The sequence below is a fragment of the Drosophila arizonae genome, chromosome 4 (assembly GCF_054131065.1).
Source record: "Drosophila arizonae isolate 15081-1271.41 chromosome 4, UAZ_ARI_1.0, whole genome shotgun sequence".
Lineage (NCBI taxonomy): Eukaryota > Metazoa > Arthropoda > Insecta > Diptera > Drosophilidae > Drosophila > Drosophila arizonae.
Window position 1 is genome coordinate 2,527,720 of NC_142924.1, and position 18,996 is coordinate 2,546,715.

General features: G+C 43.8%; 11 protein-coding genes across 13 annotated transcripts; 4 read left to right on the top strand and 7 right to left on the bottom strand.

Moving 5' to 3' along the window:
• Window positions 1–105: 105 nt before the first annotated feature.
• Window positions 106–1,082, bottom strand: retinin (cornea-specific protein retinin). The gene is made up of 2 exons (XM_018008703.2): window positions 937–1,082; window positions 106–869 (listed from the first exon to the last, which is right to left on the bottom strand). The coding sequence occupies exons 1-2, from the start codon at window positions 946–948 to the stop codon at window positions 330–332; spliced, it is 552 nt and encodes a 183-aa protein (XP_017864192.1). The 5' UTR covers window positions 949–1,082; the 3' UTR covers window positions 106–329.
• A 181-nt stretch (window positions 1,083–1,263) lies between these two features.
• Window positions 1,264–2,531, bottom strand: LOC108614545 (uncharacterized). The gene has a single exon (XM_018008715.2). It carries the CDS (start codon window positions 2,376–2,378, stop codon window positions 1,983–1,985), a length of 396 nt encoding a protein of 131 aa, XP_017864204.2. The 5' UTR covers window positions 2,379–2,531; the 3' UTR covers window positions 1,264–1,982.
• A 343-nt stretch (window positions 2,532–2,874) lies between these two features.
• Window positions 2,875–4,138, bottom strand: LOC149268967 (trimeric intracellular cation channel type 1B.2). Its single transcript, XM_089466615.1, has 2 exons — window positions 3,597–4,138; window positions 2,875–3,529 (listed from the first exon to the last, which is right to left on the bottom strand). The coding sequence occupies exons 1-2, from the start codon at window positions 4,136–4,138 to the stop codon at window positions 3,247–3,249; spliced, it is 825 nt and encodes a 274-aa protein (XP_089322741.1). The 3' UTR covers window positions 2,875–3,246.
• A 36-nt stretch (window positions 4,139–4,174) lies between these two features.
• On the bottom strand, window positions 4,175–5,367 carry LOC149268968 (uncharacterized). Its single transcript, XM_089466616.1, has one exon. The coding sequence runs from the start codon at window positions 4,766–4,768 to the stop codon at window positions 4,358–4,360; it is 411 nt and encodes a 136-aa protein (XP_089322742.1). The 5' UTR covers window positions 4,769–5,367; the 3' UTR covers window positions 4,175–4,357.
• A 216-nt stretch (window positions 5,368–5,583) lies between these two features.
• Window positions 5,584–6,800, top strand: LOC108614548 (uncharacterized). Its single transcript, XM_018008717.2, has 2 exons — window positions 5,584–6,359; window positions 6,419–6,800. Exons 1-2 carry the CDS (start codon window positions 6,348–6,350, stop codon window positions 6,677–6,679), a joined length of 273 nt encoding a protein of 90 aa, XP_017864206.1. The 5' UTR covers window positions 5,584–6,347; the 3' UTR covers window positions 6,680–6,800.
• Window positions 6,714–8,809, top strand: LOC108614542 (uncharacterized). 3 transcript variants are annotated; one of them, XM_089466617.1, is made up of 2 exons: window positions 6,714–7,134; window positions 8,456–8,586. In XM_089466617.1, exons 1-2 carry the CDS (start codon window positions 6,885–6,887, stop codon window positions 8,569–8,571), a joined length of 366 nt encoding a protein of 121 aa, XP_089322743.1. In that variant the 5' UTR covers window positions 6,714–6,884; the 3' UTR covers window positions 8,572–8,586. The 3 variants fall into 3 exon arrangements, with proteins under 3 accessions (XP_089322743.1, XP_089322744.1, XP_017864201.1); XM_089466618.1 differs by lacking the exon at window positions 8,456–8,586 and adding an exon at window positions 8,709–8,809 and having other exon boundaries at window positions 6,715–7,134; XM_018008712.2 differs by lacking the exon at window positions 8,456–8,586 and adding an exon at window positions 7,383–7,593 and having other exon boundaries at window positions 6,719–7,134.
• On the top strand, window positions 8,717–9,462 carry LOC108614539 (uncharacterized). Its single transcript, XM_018008704.2, has 2 exons — window positions 8,717–8,824; window positions 8,885–9,462. The coding sequence occupies exons 1-2, from the start codon at window positions 8,813–8,815 to the stop codon at window positions 9,395–9,397; spliced, it is 525 nt and encodes a 174-aa protein (XP_017864193.1). The 5' UTR covers window positions 8,717–8,812; the 3' UTR covers window positions 9,398–9,462.
• A 1,060-nt stretch (window positions 9,463–10,522) lies between these two features.
• Window positions 10,523–11,199, bottom strand: LOC108614541 (uncharacterized). Its single transcript, XM_089466933.1, has 2 exons — window positions 11,042–11,199; window positions 10,523–10,974 (listed from the first exon to the last, which is right to left on the bottom strand). The coding sequence occupies exons 1-2, from the start codon at window positions 11,120–11,122 to the stop codon at window positions 10,591–10,593; spliced, it is 465 nt and encodes a 154-aa protein (XP_089323059.1). The 5' UTR covers window positions 11,123–11,199; the 3' UTR covers window positions 10,523–10,590.
• Window positions 11,200–15,390: 4,191 nt separating this feature from the next.
• On the bottom strand, window positions 15,391–16,199 carry LOC149268969 (uncharacterized). The gene is made up of 2 exons (XM_089466934.1): window positions 15,868–16,199; window positions 15,391–15,798 (listed from the first exon to the last, which is right to left on the bottom strand). The coding sequence occupies exons 1-2, from the start codon at window positions 15,877–15,879 to the stop codon at window positions 15,475–15,477; spliced, it is 336 nt and encodes a 111-aa protein (XP_089323060.1). The 5' UTR covers window positions 15,880–16,199; the 3' UTR covers window positions 15,391–15,474.
• LOC149268970 (uncharacterized) lies at window positions 16,172–16,803 on the top strand. Its single transcript, XM_089466935.1, has 2 exons — window positions 16,172–16,328; window positions 16,396–16,803. The coding sequence occupies exons 1-2, from the start codon at window positions 16,317–16,319 to the stop codon at window positions 16,717–16,719; spliced, it is 336 nt and encodes a 111-aa protein (XP_089323061.1). The 5' UTR covers window positions 16,172–16,316; the 3' UTR covers window positions 16,720–16,803.
• A 153-nt stretch (window positions 16,804–16,956) lies between these two features.
• Window positions 16,957–17,646, bottom strand: Nplp3 (Neuropeptide-like precursor 3). Its single transcript, XM_018008716.2, has 2 exons — window positions 17,489–17,646; window positions 16,957–17,424 (listed from the first exon to the last, which is right to left on the bottom strand). The coding sequence occupies exons 1-2, from the start codon at window positions 17,537–17,539 to the stop codon at window positions 17,182–17,184; spliced, it is 294 nt and encodes a 97-aa protein (XP_017864205.1). The 5' UTR covers window positions 17,540–17,646; the 3' UTR covers window positions 16,957–17,181.
• Window positions 17,647–18,996: the final 1,350 nt, after the last annotated feature.

Here is an 18,996-nt window from a genome sequence, read left to right on the forward strand (position 1 = left end):
AATGGTGGCAGACGTCTGTTGATGTTTATTGAATTGCTGTGAGCAGTCGGAAAGGCAGTCGGAAAGGCAGGCAGACGGAGCTATCAAAGGAACAAGCGCAACAGATTGCAAATGCGAATTCTTTATTCCAAACAAATAGTAAATAGATGTAAAAGTAGAGAGACAGATAGACAGAAAGAGCATTGAAAATGGCAGGTAAAGTGTCAGAGGCAGAGAAGATAGATAGAAAGAGATAGATAGACGTGTTAACTAGAAGAAGAAGCAGAATTTTGTCGTTGTTTTCTCTTTGGTTTCATCTTGTTGCTCGTTAAGTTGGCTTTTTTCGGGATCTACTGCTGGAGCAGCACCACGCGAGGATCAGCGGAGATGGTCCAGATCAGGGGTTGCTGCTGACGCACCAGCTGGGTGGTGCGCACCGCTGGTCCCACAATGGGCGTGACGAGGCGTCGATGATCGTGCACAACCGTCTGACTCTGATGCGACACCGCTGTGGGCACATGCTCCACCAGCTCACCCAGCTTGGCTACCGTGGGCTCCTGTATGGTCAGCACGCTGCGCAGACCCGACCGAGCGGCGACAATTAGTGGTAGTGGCACGGAGACAGGCACCGCAGTGACCAGACGAGCGTCGGCGGCTTCGGCTATAGCGTTGCTGGCGGACGCTTCAGCTGAGGCTTGCTCCGGCTCCGGCTCCGCCGAGGAGGCGCTGTTCTCGCTGACCAACTCGGCGGACTCCTCGCTAATGGCCAGCGGCACAGGCTGCGACGAGGATTTGCTGGTGCTCAGAGCCACCAGATTGGCGGGCCATTCCAGCGTAGCAGCCCCAGCGGCAGACAGCCAGATGGCCGCAAAGGCGAAAAGGCTCAGGCGCTGCAAGGTTGTCAGAGAGTGAGAGAAGTGCTTGACTAGCCAAGCAATAGGCAATAGACTGACTCACCAGCTTGAACATGATCTGAGAATCTCTATTGGAAACTAGATGAAGGCAGCTAATTGACTGATGCTGCAGCCAGAACTTGGGCCAGCTTTTATAACAGACGTTGCGCCTCACTGAAGCAAAAAATATCTACATCGATGATTTCCTTGAGTGCATGCCAAGCGGGTATGCACGGCCGGCTGCTTGGAAATTCCTAGTTTCTAGAACTAAATGATCGAGGAATCCATCCCCTCTTTAACATTTGTTCATCACTTCACTCTGATTCTTATACTCCCTTAAGTCTAAACTTTTTACCCATATACCCTTAATATACCCATTAGTATAACGTGATTTCAAACGTAAAACCAGAAACATTTATTTATTCATATTTTTGAAATTTGAGACAGATTGAAGAAAGACGAGATCAAGTTTGATTAGTGTATAGTGAATACTCTTAAACAAAATTCTCCGGGATGGGTATGTCGCACTTGTGCTTCTCCACCATCCCAACGTAAAACCATAAACATTTATTGTGTGATATCTACAAGTATGAGAGGTGCGAGAGGGCGAACGACAGGCAGAGCAAGCCTGATTAGTGTACCTTGAAGACTCCAGCTAAAAAGAGTGCGTCTAGGTATGTTGTACTTGTGCTTCTCCTCCAGCCAACCGTAGAGCTAGAAACATTTCCTACTTGATATCTTGAAAGATGAGATGAACAGGGGCGAACGCGCTAGGAAGAAGAAAGGACCAAAGCTGATAGAAGTAAAGTGAACTAAGGCTACGTAAAGTCGATTCTGCGGCTTGGGCGTGTTGCATTTGTGCTTCTCCTCCAGTCAAACGTAGAAGAGAGAGGGAAGCCGTGGGTATGTCTAGTGTACAGTAAACATTCATTTAACGAGAACAGATCTTCTGGGATGGGTATGTCGCACTTGTGCTTCTCCTCCATCCAAACGTAAAACCAGAAACATTTAAGTGTTTGATATCTTGAAAGTTAAGTAGATCTAGAGACAACGCGTGAGATTCAGGGAAGGGGCAAGTCCGATTAGTGTGCGGCGAGTGCTCCGGCTAGCCTAGAGCAGATTCTCTGGCAGGGGTATGTCGCACTTGTGCTTCTCATCCAGCCAGAAGTGTTCCAGATAGCTAATCGGATCCTTGGGCTGATCACGGGCCAGAGCCACCATGCCCTCCATCATAATGGGCACCACTTCGCGGTCCAGATATGCGCGTAGCTCGTCGCCAGAGCGATAGAATGATGCCTTTTCGCATACGGGCTCTGCGTCGGCTTTCTTTGGCTTTGGTGGCTTCTTAATCGGTTCGCATTTAACGACTTGTGGTGGCTTTTCGACGGGCGCGGGCTTCGGTGGCGGCGGCAAATCCTTCTTGCAGCACATAACCCAATTCTTTTTGCTGGATTTTTTCTTTTTCTTGACTTCGATATCATCACAGTTTTCATCTGCTTCAGCCATTTTGTGGGCAAATAAATTATTTCCGAGTGATTGGAAATACAAAAAAAAAAAAAAAGTTTGGAAAAAGAGGAAAAATTTGTAGTTTACTTTACTGTGTTGTTCCTGTTTCTGTACTAAAATGTTTTTTGTCTATGCTGAGTTCCTAAATATGACATAGGTCTCAGAGCTGCTTTAAGGAATTCTATGCTAACTTGATGCAGCTGCTGCTTTTAATTTTGTAATTATTCCAAATGTCAAAATCAGCAAAGTCGAAATATATCCATAAAAAAAATTAAATAAAATCTATTTCTATATTTAAATGAAATATATTTTATATATCAATATTTTTTATGAAACATATTTCACATATTTTAAAATCAGCTAGATCGTAACATTAAGAAAAATAAAATTAAATATTTAAAATATATATACATTTTTTTTTGAGGTACCCCTTTAGGTCTGAACCTCATCCCTGCCTATACCCTATAAAAAGTTGCAAACATAAAATGCAAAAATGTATCTTAATTAAATTGATTTTTATTGAAACACAATTCTCGCTGTATTGTTGCAAACAATCCGAACGCACACACCTACACTTACACATACACAGATCTGGGAGTATGCGGTACGAAAACCCGTTTGACACACCCGCCATGCCTGCCGCCGGCCGACTCCTGCTCGGCCGCACTTAAGCCGCTTAACGCTAGATGGCGCCACGTGTGGCAACTTATGCAATCGGAGCCGTCGCTGGGGCTGCGCAAATGAAGCGCAGCATCTGCCAATCGAACGCGCACCGTTCCACTGTGGCAGACCCAGCACTCGAATGGGTAGCCATATATACGTACATATCAGGTGAATGATATATGATATATATGATCCACATGCAGGCTCAATCAAGTTTTGAAAACGATTTGCGCGGTGCCAGCGCAATTTTTCGTTTGAAAAACTTGTTCAAGTCCGCATTGAGGCCGCCGAAGAGCGCATAGCACAGGCGATTCTCCAGCTGCCAGATCAAGTGGTCCATCCGATAGAATACCGCAAGTATCCGGAAGATCGTCAGAGCGAGCAGCACGTACAGCTGCAGCTGGCACCGCCTCAGGCCGAGCAGCAAGCGGCTGTGGTTCAGCTGCACCAGGTAGAGCCAGGCAACGAGCAGCGCCAGCTTGGAGTTGCTGCGTAGTTGTCATCAATGGAGTTGGGTTGGGTTGGGTTCAAGCGGGATGGCGTGCTCAGACTCACGTGCTCAGCTTCACATAGGCGACATTCTGCAACTGGCATCGATTGATGAGCAGCGCTGCGACGGGCTTCAGGAACTCGGCTCCACTGCCTATTACAGTGCCAATTATCAGAATGGGCAGCGTAGCGGTTCGTCCGTAGGTCTTGGTGGCCAGCTGCACGCCGCGCTCGATGTGCAGCACCTGGTTGAGCGCCGTGACAGGTGCGACCAGGCAGCGGCAGGCCGCCGTGCGAGCCACGGCATAGGCCACATCGAACGGGCTGTAGAAGACGATGTACCAGGCGGCTGAGCACAGCGCCACATCCTGGGCGTTGTTCAGTGGCTCCAGCGGCAGAATGCCCAGCAGGAGGCTGACCAGGATGTCGCCCGCATAGCTGAGGAGCATGTGGGTGAGCCAGAGCGTGAAGGGTCGCATCTTCTGGCTGCGGCGTCCGGCCGAGGTCTTCCCCAGCTCATCCCGAAGCTGGACGGCGATGAATGCGTGGTGCAGGCCGCGGAAGACGATGTGGTTCGATAGTTGCTTGAGCAGCTGCTGCCAGTGCATCGTTGGCGTCGCATGCAGAGCCGGCTGCTGAGATCCTTGGCCCCTTCTGCCTCCTTCCTTCTTGCTTCCTTTCTTCACAGCTGTTCGGGCTTCAGTGTTCGCGACGTTCGTTCGGATCGCAGTCGTTGTAGAAACTTTGAAAGCTCACTTGAATTTCGAGACGGTTTTCAAATTGTTTGCTTAATTAAAAAAATTTTCTTGAAATGTGTAAAACACGAACTAAACTAACTGAAGCTGCGTGTGTGCGTGTGTGTGTGCGAGTGTGTGGGACTGAGCCCGCAGCGAGGCAAAGCTTATGTTGCGCACGGGCTTGATGCGGGGCAGCATCTGATGCACCACCGGGTGGGCGGCGTAGGTGAGATGCGCAGGTGTGTGGTGCACTTCCGGAACCTCCAAGCCGTTGTTGACCTTTGCATTGACAATGCGCACAGTGGGCGTGGCCAGGATTAGCTGTGGCTGCTGCTGCCGCTGCGGCGCCGTCGACAGCCGCACAAAGCTTTGATGGGAGATGGCGCTGCCCGCCACCTGCCCAGCCTTCGGCGTGTGCACAATGGTCGCTGCCCAGCTGGACGCGAACGTCGCCGAAACGAGTAGGATTAGTTGCAGCTGTTCCCCGGCGGCGATATGCATGCTGAATAACCGTTGTCCGTAGAGCAAATAAAGCCAAACGACTTGCGCCCCGAGCGTTTTTATAGCTAATCGCTCCGAGAGACTCTTGAACGGCTGCAGCTAAGGTCGACGGCAGCCAGTCAGCAGCCGAACCCTTCCACGAGCTTAATTAATTAATCAAAGTAGTCAAAAAAGCAAAGAAAGAAGAAATCAAATACAAAAAAAAGTGCGTCAATTGAAACGCACTTAAAGCTTCGATTACGCGCCTCGGGCTAATTGTTAAAGGTGGCGAACGCAGCTAATTGAAGGCAAAGACGGAGAGAGAGACAGAGAGAGGGGACAATGACAGAGAAAGAGAGAGAGAGAATAGCAACTGCTTATAAAGCAAAGTAACAAAGTTACAAATTTGATGTGATGTATGCCTGTCAAATACCCTGTAATAAGTTAGACTTATGAGAGGCTATATATGCTGGCAAATGTGAATATCTTAACAAATTTTATAGAGTTGTCCAGGAAATTATTTTGTATCAAGAGCTACATCTAGAAGTTTTTCGACTTATATAAAGGCTAAACGAACTTTTGTTTTTAGTAAATAATTGATACTTCGCATAATAAACTTAATATGATTAGCACACTTGCTGTGATTTGTTTGAAAAGTCAAAGGCTTCTTAGTTTGATGCCTTATCAAATTAATTCATTTATATAATTAATATATAGCTACAAACAATATATTTATATACAGCAAACGAAAATGTAAAGGAAATATGTAATACATTTTAATACAATAATAAAGAAATATAAATAAAATGCAATAATAAATGTATATATAGATATAGATATATATAGATATACAAAAATATAAATAATATATAAAAAAAAATATATAAATAAAATGAAATAATTAATTTGTATATAGATATACATATATAGATATACCCTTAATCTCCAGGCAGAAAGACTCTTAAGATTCACTACTACTATGTCCAGGTTCTCTATGGTAGTTATACCCCACACACTTGCATTCGCTTCTTTTACAGGGTATTTAAAGCAATAGATTTCAGCTACAGGCTGCTGCCGAGGGGCGACCAACCTTCAGCGGGTTGCGCATGCGTTGCCATAGACAGACTTAGCTGACTCGCACCACTCGCAGCACCACTGACACCACTCATTGTTGTTGTTGTTAGTAATTGTTGTTATTGTTATTACTACAATATTTGCGGCATTCGCTCGTATTTATTTATACACTTCTTTTCGTTTCTTTCGTTTTTTTTTTTTTTTTTTTTGTGTGTTTTATTGCTTTACGTAAAGCGTCCAAGTTGAGACACTCCCACAATTGCAGAGAAACCAGCACAGAGTCAGAGGCGTCGCCACTGTAGCTACACCCTCGACTGCCCCGCTTGGCACAGCGAACTCTACGCCACTGGCTTGGGCCACAGCAATTGCTTGGCTGTGATTTCATGGCACAGCAATTCACACTGCCATTCAGTTTAGCTTAGCCACTCGCTTCGTTTTCGTGCTTATTGAGGCTGCCAAGCAGCGGAAAAATAAATCTAGAGCCGCCCCCGCCCCCGCCCCCAACTCAATTGCTTAGACGAAGATAATGCGGCTCTTGGTGAGTTTACGATCTAAAGACTATATGGCATCCATATTCATGCTTGAATCGGCTTGCAGCTGCTGCTGGGACTGTTGGGACTGTTGGCTCTGGCCTTGGCCAGGCCCAAGCAGATGCTGCTGATCGACTCGGCTCCCTCGGTCGTCTCGTACCAGGGCTCCTCGCAGACGCACACCCGCTTTGTCATTGCGCCGATGGGCCGTGCCCTGGGCTATGTGGAGCCCACGAATGTGAATCGCACCTTTCATACGAACTCCAGCTCCACTAGCCTCTCAGCTGGCCATGAAGCACTCCAAATTCGACCCGTCTATGTGCCCTGAGAGTATTGGTAGTCGAATGTCATTGAGCTAGGCTGTGTGTTATACGTATACGTACATAAGTATTGTCAGGGGTACGAACCTACTCGGAAATATACTGAAATAACCTAAATTTTATATCATATTCTTACAAATTGTTTTTAATTCTTATAAAACCAAAAAAAAAAAAAAGAAAAAGAACCCAACCGGCCATAAATAGGTATAGATCATGTCGCTAGCTCGTCGTTATTCCCGACTGCCGGCGCCTGGGGCGATGCTGAAGCTGGTGCAGGCCTCGGAGGCGGCTCTGGAGGAGTCCGCTCTGGATTTCTATGAGAAGAGCAACTTGACTTGGCGCTCGCAGTACACGAATCCGTCCCTGGCCCGGCTCGGCATCGGCACCGAGTTCCTACCGGCGAAGAGCAAGCGGCACAAGTCGTCGACGAACGGCGACACAGAATCGGAGAATCAACAGAATGGTAATAGAACCTATCGCATCTATCATGTTTCTGAGTTTCTGGACTATTTGCCGGAAATCGATTCGGACTATGAGAACTTCGTGCCGATCACCACACTCACGCCCAATTCAAATTTCTGACTTGTACAATAATCCAGCAATGCAAAAACGTCCCACCTAAAACCAAACCCAACCCAAGCAAATTTTCTTCTTTGCTGCTCTCGACTCTTGTTTCTGATCTGTTCTTCTCTTCCTACTCCTCAATCGCAGGATGGTCGTGTCTGGTCAATCGCTGTCGCATCTGAAATGCTGTCGGCCAGCGACTGACCCGTCCCAACGGATACCGCCGCACTTTTATATATGTATGTAATCTCTCAATGCTCTCTCGCTCATTGACGACTGCTCGCTGTGTCTCTCTGTCTCCCTCTGTCTGTCTCTTTCGCTCCCACTGCTTTGTGAAATAAATGTGCATTTCATCTTATATTCACAATCTGTTCGACCTTCGCTCAGCGGCGTCGGAGCCCTAGACTTGGCTGGCATTAAGACGGCGCTTTGAGCCTTCACGAAGGTTGATCTGTGTGGGTGTGTCTGTATGTGTGTGCGTGTGTCAAGCGGAGCTTTGACAGATTGAAGTAGGCCTTTTTTCTTGTACTCGAATGATTGATATCGTGACACGAGCACGAAATGTTCTCTAATTCAAATTCGCTTCGTATGTCAGGCATGCAAAGCCTTAGCATAAAGTTATGATAAATTGACGTATGTAGATAGCAAAAGCTTTAAGCGATGTTAGATGGATATACTTCGAGTGTCTGCTAATATATTAAGTCTGCTACAGCTGTGATTGATTAAAGTCGGCTATGTTAAAACGTATAAGTTCTATATAGCGTTGGCTGTTCAATATACTATAATATCTGGAAAGCTCTTATTTTATATGTTGAAACACTAATTGAAAATATGAGAAACTTTGATTGAAATAGGATTTTATTATGCATCCATTGATTGATGACTGGATGATTGATGATAGAACACACTTTTCTATATTGCTTATGATTGATGCTAAAATAGACTATTTTATGTTATTTATTTCCAATTCGTCCTACATTGCATATCTATGAAATGATGGATTGCAGAATAGCTGAAAGCGGAGTTCAGGGTTTCAGATAACAGACATTTTGCCAACTAAGCGATTCTAGCAATTGAGATTGAACAATATCTTACCATCATTACTCAATATGCTGAATACATTTGAAAATATACATTTATTTTTATTTTTCTTAAAATATATTAGTATTGTTCACTTTAGGAAATAATCTTTTAATATTCCCACATCGACTACCGACTAGCCTACAAAGCGCAACTTCAGCTCTGTTTAATGGGAAGAGATCCCTTCCGCCCGCCTTATCCAGCAATGTCCCAGTTCAAGTTCAATGCTGACCCCGCAAAAAAAAAAAAAATATAAAATAAATGAAAAAGTATGAAATAATAAAATGATAAGCAATTTGCTAGAAACAAGTTTGCAAATTTGCTTTGCGTTTGCTTTGGTCTGTTTGCGTTTGTGTTTGTGTTTGACTCGGGTTTGTTTGCGTTTGCTTGAAGGACACTTGGGGAAACATTTTGACGATATAAAAGTCCGGAGCAGCTGCCTCAACAGCAACAGTCTCTCGTCAGCTGCAATCCAACCAAAAACCCAACTCTAGAAAATGTTCCGTTTCGTAAGTTGCTAAAGGGACTAAGGATCGTTGACTTCGTCTAATCCTGTTTCAACTTTATAGATTGCTATCTGTGCCCTGGCCACTATTGCCGCTGCCGCTCCTGGTTTCGTGGAGCAGCATCATGTGGTGGCAGCACCCGTCGTTGCCAAGGTAGGCGCAGTGGTGCACAGCGCACCCGTGGCCACCTCCCACCAGAGCTTCACGCAGTTCCACAACCAGGCGGTCATCACGCCCGTGATCAAGCAGGTGGCTCCAGTGGTGCCTGTCGTCAAGCAGGTGGCTCCAGTGGTGCCCGTGGTCAAGCAAGTGGCTCCCGTGGTGCCTGTTGTCAGCCATGTGGCTCCCGTGGTGCCCGTTGTGAAGCACGTGGCTCCAGTCGTCCAGCACCAGACCTATGTGGCGCCCGTGTCCGTTGTGAAGACTCTGCCCCACGCTGTCTCCCACCAGAGCCACACCCAGATCCACCAGAAGTCCATCATCACCCCAGTGGTTGCACCCGTGATCAAGACCATCGCCACGCCAGTGGTTAAGCATGTTGCCGTCGCTCCCGTCGCCCACGTCTATCATCACTAAGAACCTTTTCTGATTGATTTGTTGATTATTTGAAATAAATTGGGAGTGTTTACTGAAGCTAAGAATTGCTTATTTTATTTCTTAATTACTTTTTATTTAAATATAGAAGTATATAACCAGATATATTTTTCTTTATTTAAAAAGTTTGTAATAAATATACAGTAGAATCCCGATAATTCGAAAAGGGATCAGCTTTTTCCATTTACGCATAAATTCAAATTATCGAGAATTATTGAGAGCAAATTTCTTTCAAGGGAATACAATTAAAAAATTTTTTTTTTTCAATTTATCGCGATTTTTTATTTAAGTGTACAAGGGAATATGAGTGTATTGTAATAGTCTCAGTAGGTTTATTGAGGCCTTATTTTATCTAACATAAATATATGATTGCCTATGCATATGAATAGATGGATACTTAGAATGACTTATATAGAGTTATTCACCAACAGCATTTTGATGCCTTTCAATACTTTTTCTCATTTAATATATATATTATGTAGAAATTCTTTTCTATTAAAATGTATTTCCTGCACGGAAAAGCTTTACAATTTATTCTTTTATACTCTACGCCATTGAATTTAATTCCCATGAAAAATATGTTGTGCTATTTTAGTTCACAATATTTCATGTTATGCATTTCATTTTATTCTGTTCACTCAATGAATATTGTAATTAATTTAAACAAAAGAAAAAAGGTCTTGTCTATGTTTAGAACTGTCTGTTAGGCATGCCATAGAAACAGATTCCTAGTATATGATGGAGCTCTGCAGTCGGACTAGAGCTGTTGAAGTGTAAAGTTTTACAGCTCATTACAATTCCAATTGGACTCCCAACCAGTCCAATCAGAGGTGAGCATAATGCTATCAAGTCTGTGTATATTCTACAGGAACAATTTTTACTTCATATAAATAATTCCGATTCAGTTCCAATCAAACTTAATTTCAATTCTAATTTTATTTCAATTCATTCCAATTTTTGGTTATATTTTATATATTTAAAAACCATAAAAATCGATATTTATTATAGATTTATATACAAAATTATAAATTTATTTCCAAAGAAATAAAAATCGGACTCCTTGCCTGATTCCTTCCCTAGGAATCAAAATAAAAAAAGTTTTACGAGTTTTAGTTTAAAAATTCAGTTTTATTTTGTTCACTTTACACATAGTTCGCTATATAGATCGTTACGGCTTATTTGTGGAGGGCAGTGTAGGCAACTGGAGCGCTGACGACGGTCTTGACCAGAGGGGCTGAGTGCACCACGGGGACAGAGTGCAGCAGGGGGGCGGCGTGCACGACTGGAGCAGCGGCGTAGGTGCTGACAACGGGAGCGGCATGGACGACGGGAACGGAGTGAACCACTGGAGCAGCATGGACGACTGGAGCAGCGTGCAGGGTCTGGACAACGGGCACCTTGCGCACCAGATTCACATTGCTCTGGTGGGTGATGGCCGAGGAGGCGCTGGTGTCCACGTAGGCGGTCTTGGTCAGCACAGCGGGCTGCACAATGGAGTGGGTGGCGGCCAACAGACCAGGAGCAGCTGAAGCCGCAGCAACACAGGCAAACAAGGCGATCTGCAAAGAGGAGAAGAGCATTTATACCCCAGGCCACTCACACACTCAATTCAACTGAGGAACTTACGAGCTTGAACATTTTGGAGTTTGGTTGGGTTTGGTTTGGTTGGAGTTGTGAGTCGATTGCAACTGCTGATGTTTGGGGCATTGAACGAGTGCTTTTATACGAAGCTGGACTGTAGTTATTTTCGTTGATTACCTTTTTTTTTATTTTTTTATTATTTTACTTTTGACTATTTTTGGTTATTTCAATTCTGGTTGGGCTTGAACTTGAGCCGTCAACCGGTTTGGCTAAGAGAGCAGCTTCTAAGCTGCGATAAATATCCAATGGGAAGTTCATTAACTGACCTAGGTCTGGCCATTGTAAACCGCTTTAGGTGTGTGTGGTGTGGTGTGGGTGTATGTGTGTGTAATAGGAAGCTAAGTACTTACTTATTGTGCCATAAGTCTCGCTGCTGCTGCTGCTGCTGCTGACAATTGAATCAGCTTCAATGGGAGCTCTAATTGGCTTTAGCTTTGCTCTGCGCTTACGCAAATTGTTAAGATGTGTGAAGCTGTGTGTGTGTGTGTGTGTGGGTGGGTGGGTAAGTGGGTATGGCTTATCCTGCGGCTGACTTAATCTTAAGTGCATCTGCTGGCATTTCGCTTTTATCTTCACCATCAATGCCATCTTCATTGGCATTTGCGTCGACCTAATTGAGTTGCAATCATTCTCTTACACATTGACAACTTGCATTTCATTTCATTTCATCATGCGTGGGCGTGTTCCCTGTATGAGAGTGTGTATGAGTGTGTGTGTGTCTTGACTAAGTCTTGTGTGTGGTCCCAGCAATTGAGTTATGTGGCTCGCTTGTGACGTTACGTCTTCTAATCGATACGAATTGGAACTGCCAGAAGTCGCGCCTCTTGCGAAAGCCACTCGTGCGATTTAATGAAAGAGACGTCATGAGCGAGAGACAGAAATTGAAAGAATTCGATATGTTTCATAAGAGAGCATTAAACGATTTCATAGGTGGCCGCATAACAGCACAAGGCTCGTATGAGAGCTACGCAATCGTAAGACATCCCAAAAAGAGTTCAATGAAAGTGTCTTAAGTGTCGCAATTAGAGCGAGCAGCTGAAAGACGAGCTCTGCCCTTAATAGAACAACAATTTATATAACCTAATGGAATCCCTAGAGCACTTTACAGAAAGACAAACGATAAAAACTGTTATGCAAAAATGAAAAAGTTAATTGTTTCGCCTAGAGCGTTCTGTGAATATAACAAATATCAGGATTCAGCCAGAAAGGTTGACGTAGGACATATGGAAATCAAGAAAATTTCAATTGATTCTCAATTAAGGAAACTTAAGATTTTTATTTAGCCAAACATCTCCCATATGTGGAAACCACAACAAAAGCTTTGTCGACCTTAATAGACAATTTGTCTAATCGATAGAATCATTACGGCAAGCGAATAGTATATTTCCGGGCTTCATTTATAAAGTGTAATTGGCATGACAGAAGGTCAATCTTATTTTTATAGGCTTCTAATCAATTATATGTATGTTTGTGAAATGTCATTTACCTTTACGAAATTTCTGAAACGTGCGAAACATATTTCTTAGAGCTCAATTTGTTATTAATTATAGAAATGCCAAGACTAAAATATTTATTAACATGCGGGGTTTTCCTTTGAAACTGTTATACAAACTGAAACTGTTATACAAAAGTTAACTTGGTCTTTACTTAGTCTATATCCAAATAGAATGCTTTTGGTAACTTTTATACAGCGCTGAATGTAATTTAAGTATAACACTTGTTGGGCACTGTTATACATTACTCAAGTGAATATAACTCCTTAATATAACTATGATTTTTTGGTAGATCGGAGATCTAGATCGCAACAGATACTTTCTTCGTATAACAGTAAGTATAACAGTAAAGTAAAGATCCTCGCATAATATCAGTATAATACTTGTTGGGAGCTGTTATACATTACTTAAATGAATATAAATCCCTTAGATCGGTTATAACTAGCAACAGATCCTTTCTTAGTGTAACAGTTAAGTAAAAATCCTCGCTTAATATCAATAACATAATTTCCAAGTATAAAAGAGTCTTTGGTTAGCCTACATCTAGCATAGCGATTTCTGTTTGTCATGCACATTAGCCTCGTTTCTGCTTTCAAATCTTGAACTTGATTCAATTTTGTTGTTGACCCAGTTTCACAGTTGATATCCAGAACACGACTGCAAGACATGCCTTGCCCTTATTCACGCATTTATGATGAGGGGGAACGGTGGCACGCCGAGAGACAATAAGAAATAAATTATACACATTGCAATTGGAGCTGCAACATTCAAATTAAAGAAAAATTGCAACATCGACAGACGCGTAATCGTGGTCGACACAGACGCAAAGATCCAGTTGATGTTGATTGTTGTCTCTGTGATTCATGGCCAAAAGCCAGACCCACATATGCGGCGGCTGCTGTTGTTGCTGCTGCTGTTGTTGTTGTTGTAGATAGCCATAAAAATACCGCCAAGTGCAGCTGCCGCTGTTAAGTGCCCACTTAAGAGGCTACGGCTCAGGCCCTATGTCAAGGTTAAACCACGGACGACAAGCCCCACGCGTACTTAACCAACAATTGTTTTTGTTTATAATTTTTTTCTGTTTTTTTTTTTTTTTTTTTTTTTTTGAAACGATCTTTGAATATTTTTTTGTTTTATTTTAATTTTATTTTTATGTTATTGTAATGTCGCGCCGCACGCCGTGACAGTTACACGTACTTAAGATAAATATCGTCAAAAATTCATTTACGAAAATGAAATACGCAGCCAAAATTTACAAGAGTCGTCGTGTTCCGCTCTTCACTCCCCGCTCCTTTGCATTTGCCCCTGCCTCTACCTCAGCTTGATCGTAAATCCTAATTTCTGTGATGCGATGTGTTCAGTCAACTGCAATTGAGGTAGGTTGCTGCGGAATGTGAATGAATTATTCAATGAACTCAGTTGGACAAGTGGCTCAGTGGTCGTTTTGGAGGATAGCTGTGGTTAGATTTGACTAGTTGTATAAGTCCTGGTAAAGAGCTTTTTAGGCACTGAATACAGATCAATAGATTGAGCTCGAGGATCTTTTGCTACCTAACTTGTTAATCAATCAATCAGACTATAAATTTGATATATTAAAGGTATGGCTATAATTAAGGCGTACTTGGCTAAGTTTGAGCTTACAAGATTCTGATTAAGCGCCTGTCATTAACCATTAAATCAGATAGTCAATTAACATTAAATCGTAAAGGTTTAGATCAGTTCACAAACTCTTTTACCTTAGCTTCTTCATCATTCAGCCTAACTGGCTGATTAACCAATCACCCACTGCTTCAATTAGTTCTATTAGTGCATTTGAATTAATATCTATATGCCTTTACACATGGCTTGCTCATCACTCAATCAATCAAACAGTCAATCATAGCTTGGGCAGAACAGAATCAACATTCATTGCCCGCAAGAGGCAAATACTAGAATATATTTGGATATTTATCCTGTATTGCTTTGAATCCTGTCTCCAGCTTTTTCATCAATCAGTCAATAAGAGGCTTGGATCAATCTATAGGTCTACTTCAAATGGCTCTACATCAAAGAACTTTCAAGATCTTTCTTCACAATTTGCTCTCTCTCTCTCTCTCTAAACCTAATTGAGTGCGCGAATCTGCCATCAGATTGCGAACCAGTTCAGCTCATTTGAATGCTCAACTGTGGTGTTTAGGCCTTCAGTTAATCCAGCGCAACGAATTGACAAATGTCAATTTGTCGCTTTGATAATTTAGCAATTTTGACCAAACAATTGTCAACAATGTCAAATTTAGGTATATAAACGTCTCGTAGGCCTCATTGCTGCATGAGTTCTTACTGGAGTTCGGTGCTAGCCAATTCAAATTAAGACTAGATCCAATTCAACAGACAGAAACGACATGCACAGAGCGGTAAGCTGAAGAGTTGAATTCTGTATTTGAAGCACATTTAAATACCCTTTCTCATTTCGGCAGTTGCTTTACTCTTTGGCATTTGCCGCCTGCTTGGCCTTTATTGCCGGAGATGCTGTGTGGTTGCTCAGACAGGCTGGGATTGAGGCTAACAATCGGAGCTGTCAATACAATGAAAATCTCATCAGGCATGTGGATCCATCACAGACTTCGCTTCCACTCCACTGGAGCCAGGCGAGCAGTGACCGGCTTAGTTTGAGCTAAGAGTATTTGCTTGCTTTGTATTTGTTGTTGATAATTTTATTTATTTTTATTTTTAATAAAATGTTAAATGTTAACTGCAGTTTTCTTTTTTAATGGAAATTATTACTACAAAGTTAATTAAAAGTATTTTATATACTTTTCCATAATATTTTTATCATTTGCTTTCAAAATCAAAAGCCATTAATTCATGTTTCAATAATACTTTGTAATCTCTTATTTATTTTGCATATTTTTATGATCATAACAAAACAATGTCAACTAAAGTTCCTTAATGATGCAGAGTGTAGGCCAGAGGAGCTGTGTGCAGCACGGACTTGACCAGAGGAGCGGAGTGCACGACTGGCACCACAGCAGGAGCAACATGGACGGCATGGACAGCGGGAGCAGCGTGGATGGTGGTCTTCAGGACGGGAGCAACAACGTGCTGGACGACAGGCTTGCTGTGGACCTGGGTGATGCTCTGGTGGGAGACAGCCGAGGGAGCGCTGTGGACAACGGTGCCCACCTTGGCCAGAACGGGCTCGTGGATCACACTGTGAGTCTCGATGAGACCGGCGCTAACGGAGGCAACCAGAAGGGCAACAATGGCGACCTGTAGAATGAATCGGATATCCTTTATGAGAGCTCTGCTCCATCTACACATCCAAACAAACAAACTTACGTATTTGAACATGTTGAGTTTGGTTGTTGTTGGGACTGATGGTTGTCTTGCGCTGAAGATGACGGGGTCAACTGATGCTGTTGGGTTCTGTGTGAAACGCTTTTATAGCTAAGGGCCTCCATATCAGTCAGAGAAGTCGTTTACCTTGATGCTGATAAGACAGCAGCAGCAGCAGCAGCAGCAGCAGTCGCAGCTGAGCTCGGGTCGTGCCTGCATTTGCTTCGTGAGCTGCAGCTGTCGGAAATAAAGACAAACGAGTGGAGTTCGGCTTTGGTTTGGGGATTCGGCGCTAGACTTATTGCTGAGTCGCTGTGAAGGCCGCAGCTGTGGCTCTCGTGTGTTCCTCGACCCGTGCTCGTTCTATATAAACACGACTGCAGACCCCCAAAATATCATCAGTCACAATTCAAAGTAAACGAGCTAAGGTTCAAGCAAGCCCAACACACAAAATGTTCAAATACGTAAGTTCACTTTGCTTCAAAGAGCTGAACTCCAATTCATTCCTTGTTTCCCTTGTTCCTTTCCCAGGTCGCCATTGTTGCCCTTCTGGTTGCCTCCGCTAGCGCCGGTCTCATCGAGACTCACAGTGTGCTCCACGAGCCCGTTCTGGCCAAGGTGGGCACCGTTGTCCACAGCGCTCCCTCGGCTGTCTCCCACCAGAGCATCACCCAGGTCCACAGCAAGCCTGTCGTCCAGCACGTTGTTGCTCCCGTCCTGAAGACCACCATCCACGCTGCTCCCGCTGTCCATGCCGTCCATGTTGCTCCTGCTGTGGTGCCAGTCGTGCACTCCGCTCCTCTGGTCAAGTCCGTGCTGCACACAGCTCCTCTGGCCTACACTCTGCACCATTAGATGGGACTTCACTTCTGACAGCGCTTGATTGTGATACGATTCAATGATTTTTATTTTTGAATAAAGTTTTTTGTTTCACTTAAATGGAATGTTAAGAGTGCTGCCTGCAAATGGGTATCATTGGCTGTCTTATACTCAGAATTCACCGCCTGGCTGTCTTATACAGCTGCAGTCTTATAAAACTGAATATACCGTTGCACACTTTTCGGCATTTCGTGAAATTCAAAACACTTGAAATTCGCTCGCTATAGGAATTATTTGTCAGGGCATTTTATTGCATACAAATAGAACTAAAACATTTTTTTTTGTGATTTTTCATTGTTGCTTAAATAGGGCACGTGAAATTTCAGTTGGCGAAACAATATCCGGACGGGGTACATGTCAGTGTGTGTGTGTCTGTGTGTGAGTCTGTCTATTTGTCTGTCTTTGTGTCTGTCGCGCTTAGCTATTGGCAGCTCTCTTTTACCAGATGCTCTTGAGCAGGATCGGCGAAGGATGCAGCTGGCTGACCGAGACGTGAGAGACGGCGCCGGGCACCACCTGCACGATGCGTGGTGCAATGGCTACTGGTGGTGCGACGACAGGTCCCCAAATGCCGGGTCCCACCAGGGTAGGTCCCAACAGGCTGGGCGAGGGTGCTGGCGCCGGCACAGGCGCAGGAGCGGGTGCAGCAGCCGCCAGGCTCAGCAGGGCAACGAAAACGCACTACAAAGCGAATAGAGTCAGGCTTCGAACTGGACTGGAATATTTCCTAGGCTGAGCCACTTACCAGCTTGAACATTTTAATAGGTTGATAGTTGGCAACGATTTGACATGCCATTGTATCGATCGCTGGCCTATTTATAGTGCATCAGTCGAGTGCATGCTGTGCATGTGTGTGTGTGTAAGTGTGTGTGTCAACGCCTCTGCAGTCCCCATTTGGCTTGGCAACAAACACGGCTCAAACGACACGCGACACTTGATGCAGCTTGCAAACCCTTCCGGGGGCAGGTTCTCAACGTTCTCAACGTTCTCAATGTTCTCGATGTTCTTGTCTTGCTTGACTAGAGGCAACAGGTTATGGACATGGCTGGCTGTGAGGCAGGCGCGGCAGCTGCTGCCCACTTGCGCGCTCGTGCAACGCGGCGTATGCTTGATATCGTTCCGCAAATCATACAAAATACATGACAAAGAAAGACCGACTTGGCCGTATGTGTGTGTGTGTCGGTGTGTGTGTGTGCTGGCCTGCTCTTTGCACTTTTGGCTTGCATAAATTAAGCCAAAGCTGTTGGCAATTGTTGATTAATGCGAGCACTTTGCTACACAACTGTCGCTCAGATTGTCTTGTGCAATATTCAAACATTGCACATCATGCATTTAGCTTAGCTCTTTCACATTATTATTACCAAGCTGAACTCGGGCAATAAAGCAGTCAAATGGTAGACAGCCCAACCTGTTGGCAATCGAAGCCTAGGACGGCTACTTAGCCATAAATATTCATTTTGCATTTTAGTCTAGTCTAAAATCGAGGCAAATTATTATATTTTATTATTAATATAAATATTTCATATATATTCACATATTATCCGCATTTTAATTATAATTTGTATTCATATATGAAATTGCCATAGCTTAAGAAGACCTCGTTGACTCTAATGATCCACCTTTAAATTATCAAGTCCCGGCTTTGTTTCTGGCTAAAAGCCAGCATTTATCTAGCCATTGCCTCGCCCACTCTCTGCCTGCTTTAGCCCCTTTAAATAACATTTGTCACTGCTAAGTTCGCCGCTGACTCGACTTGATTTGATTTTAATTGAGTGAGCTAGGAAATGCTCGCTTAAGTCTTTGGCCGTTCCCACTTTTCACCCACCTGAGCAGCTTTGCAGCTAATTAGCGCAATTTAGCTAAATGCTCGATGATTTGCCTGGACTTATGGGGCGGACGGCTTTAACAGCTGACTGAATTGAATATGAGTTGATTCACGGCTGTTGCATTTGAGCTTATGCAAACAACGATGTGAACTTGAGACACTTATACGTGTGCACAGTCAGTTCGAGAAGAACTTAAAGAGGTCAGTGTTTCGTCATCCACATAGTTTGCTACTCTTTGAACTGCATCGCCTATAGTCAGTCGTAACAGACCTCTTTATCCATCTATCTATCTTTAGCACCATTTGTGGCACTCTGCATACGTTTTGCTAATGCACTCATTTGCATAACACAGAAACTGCATTTGACGCCACACACACATGCACACACACACACACATACACATGGCTCTGGGCAACGTGTCAGCCGT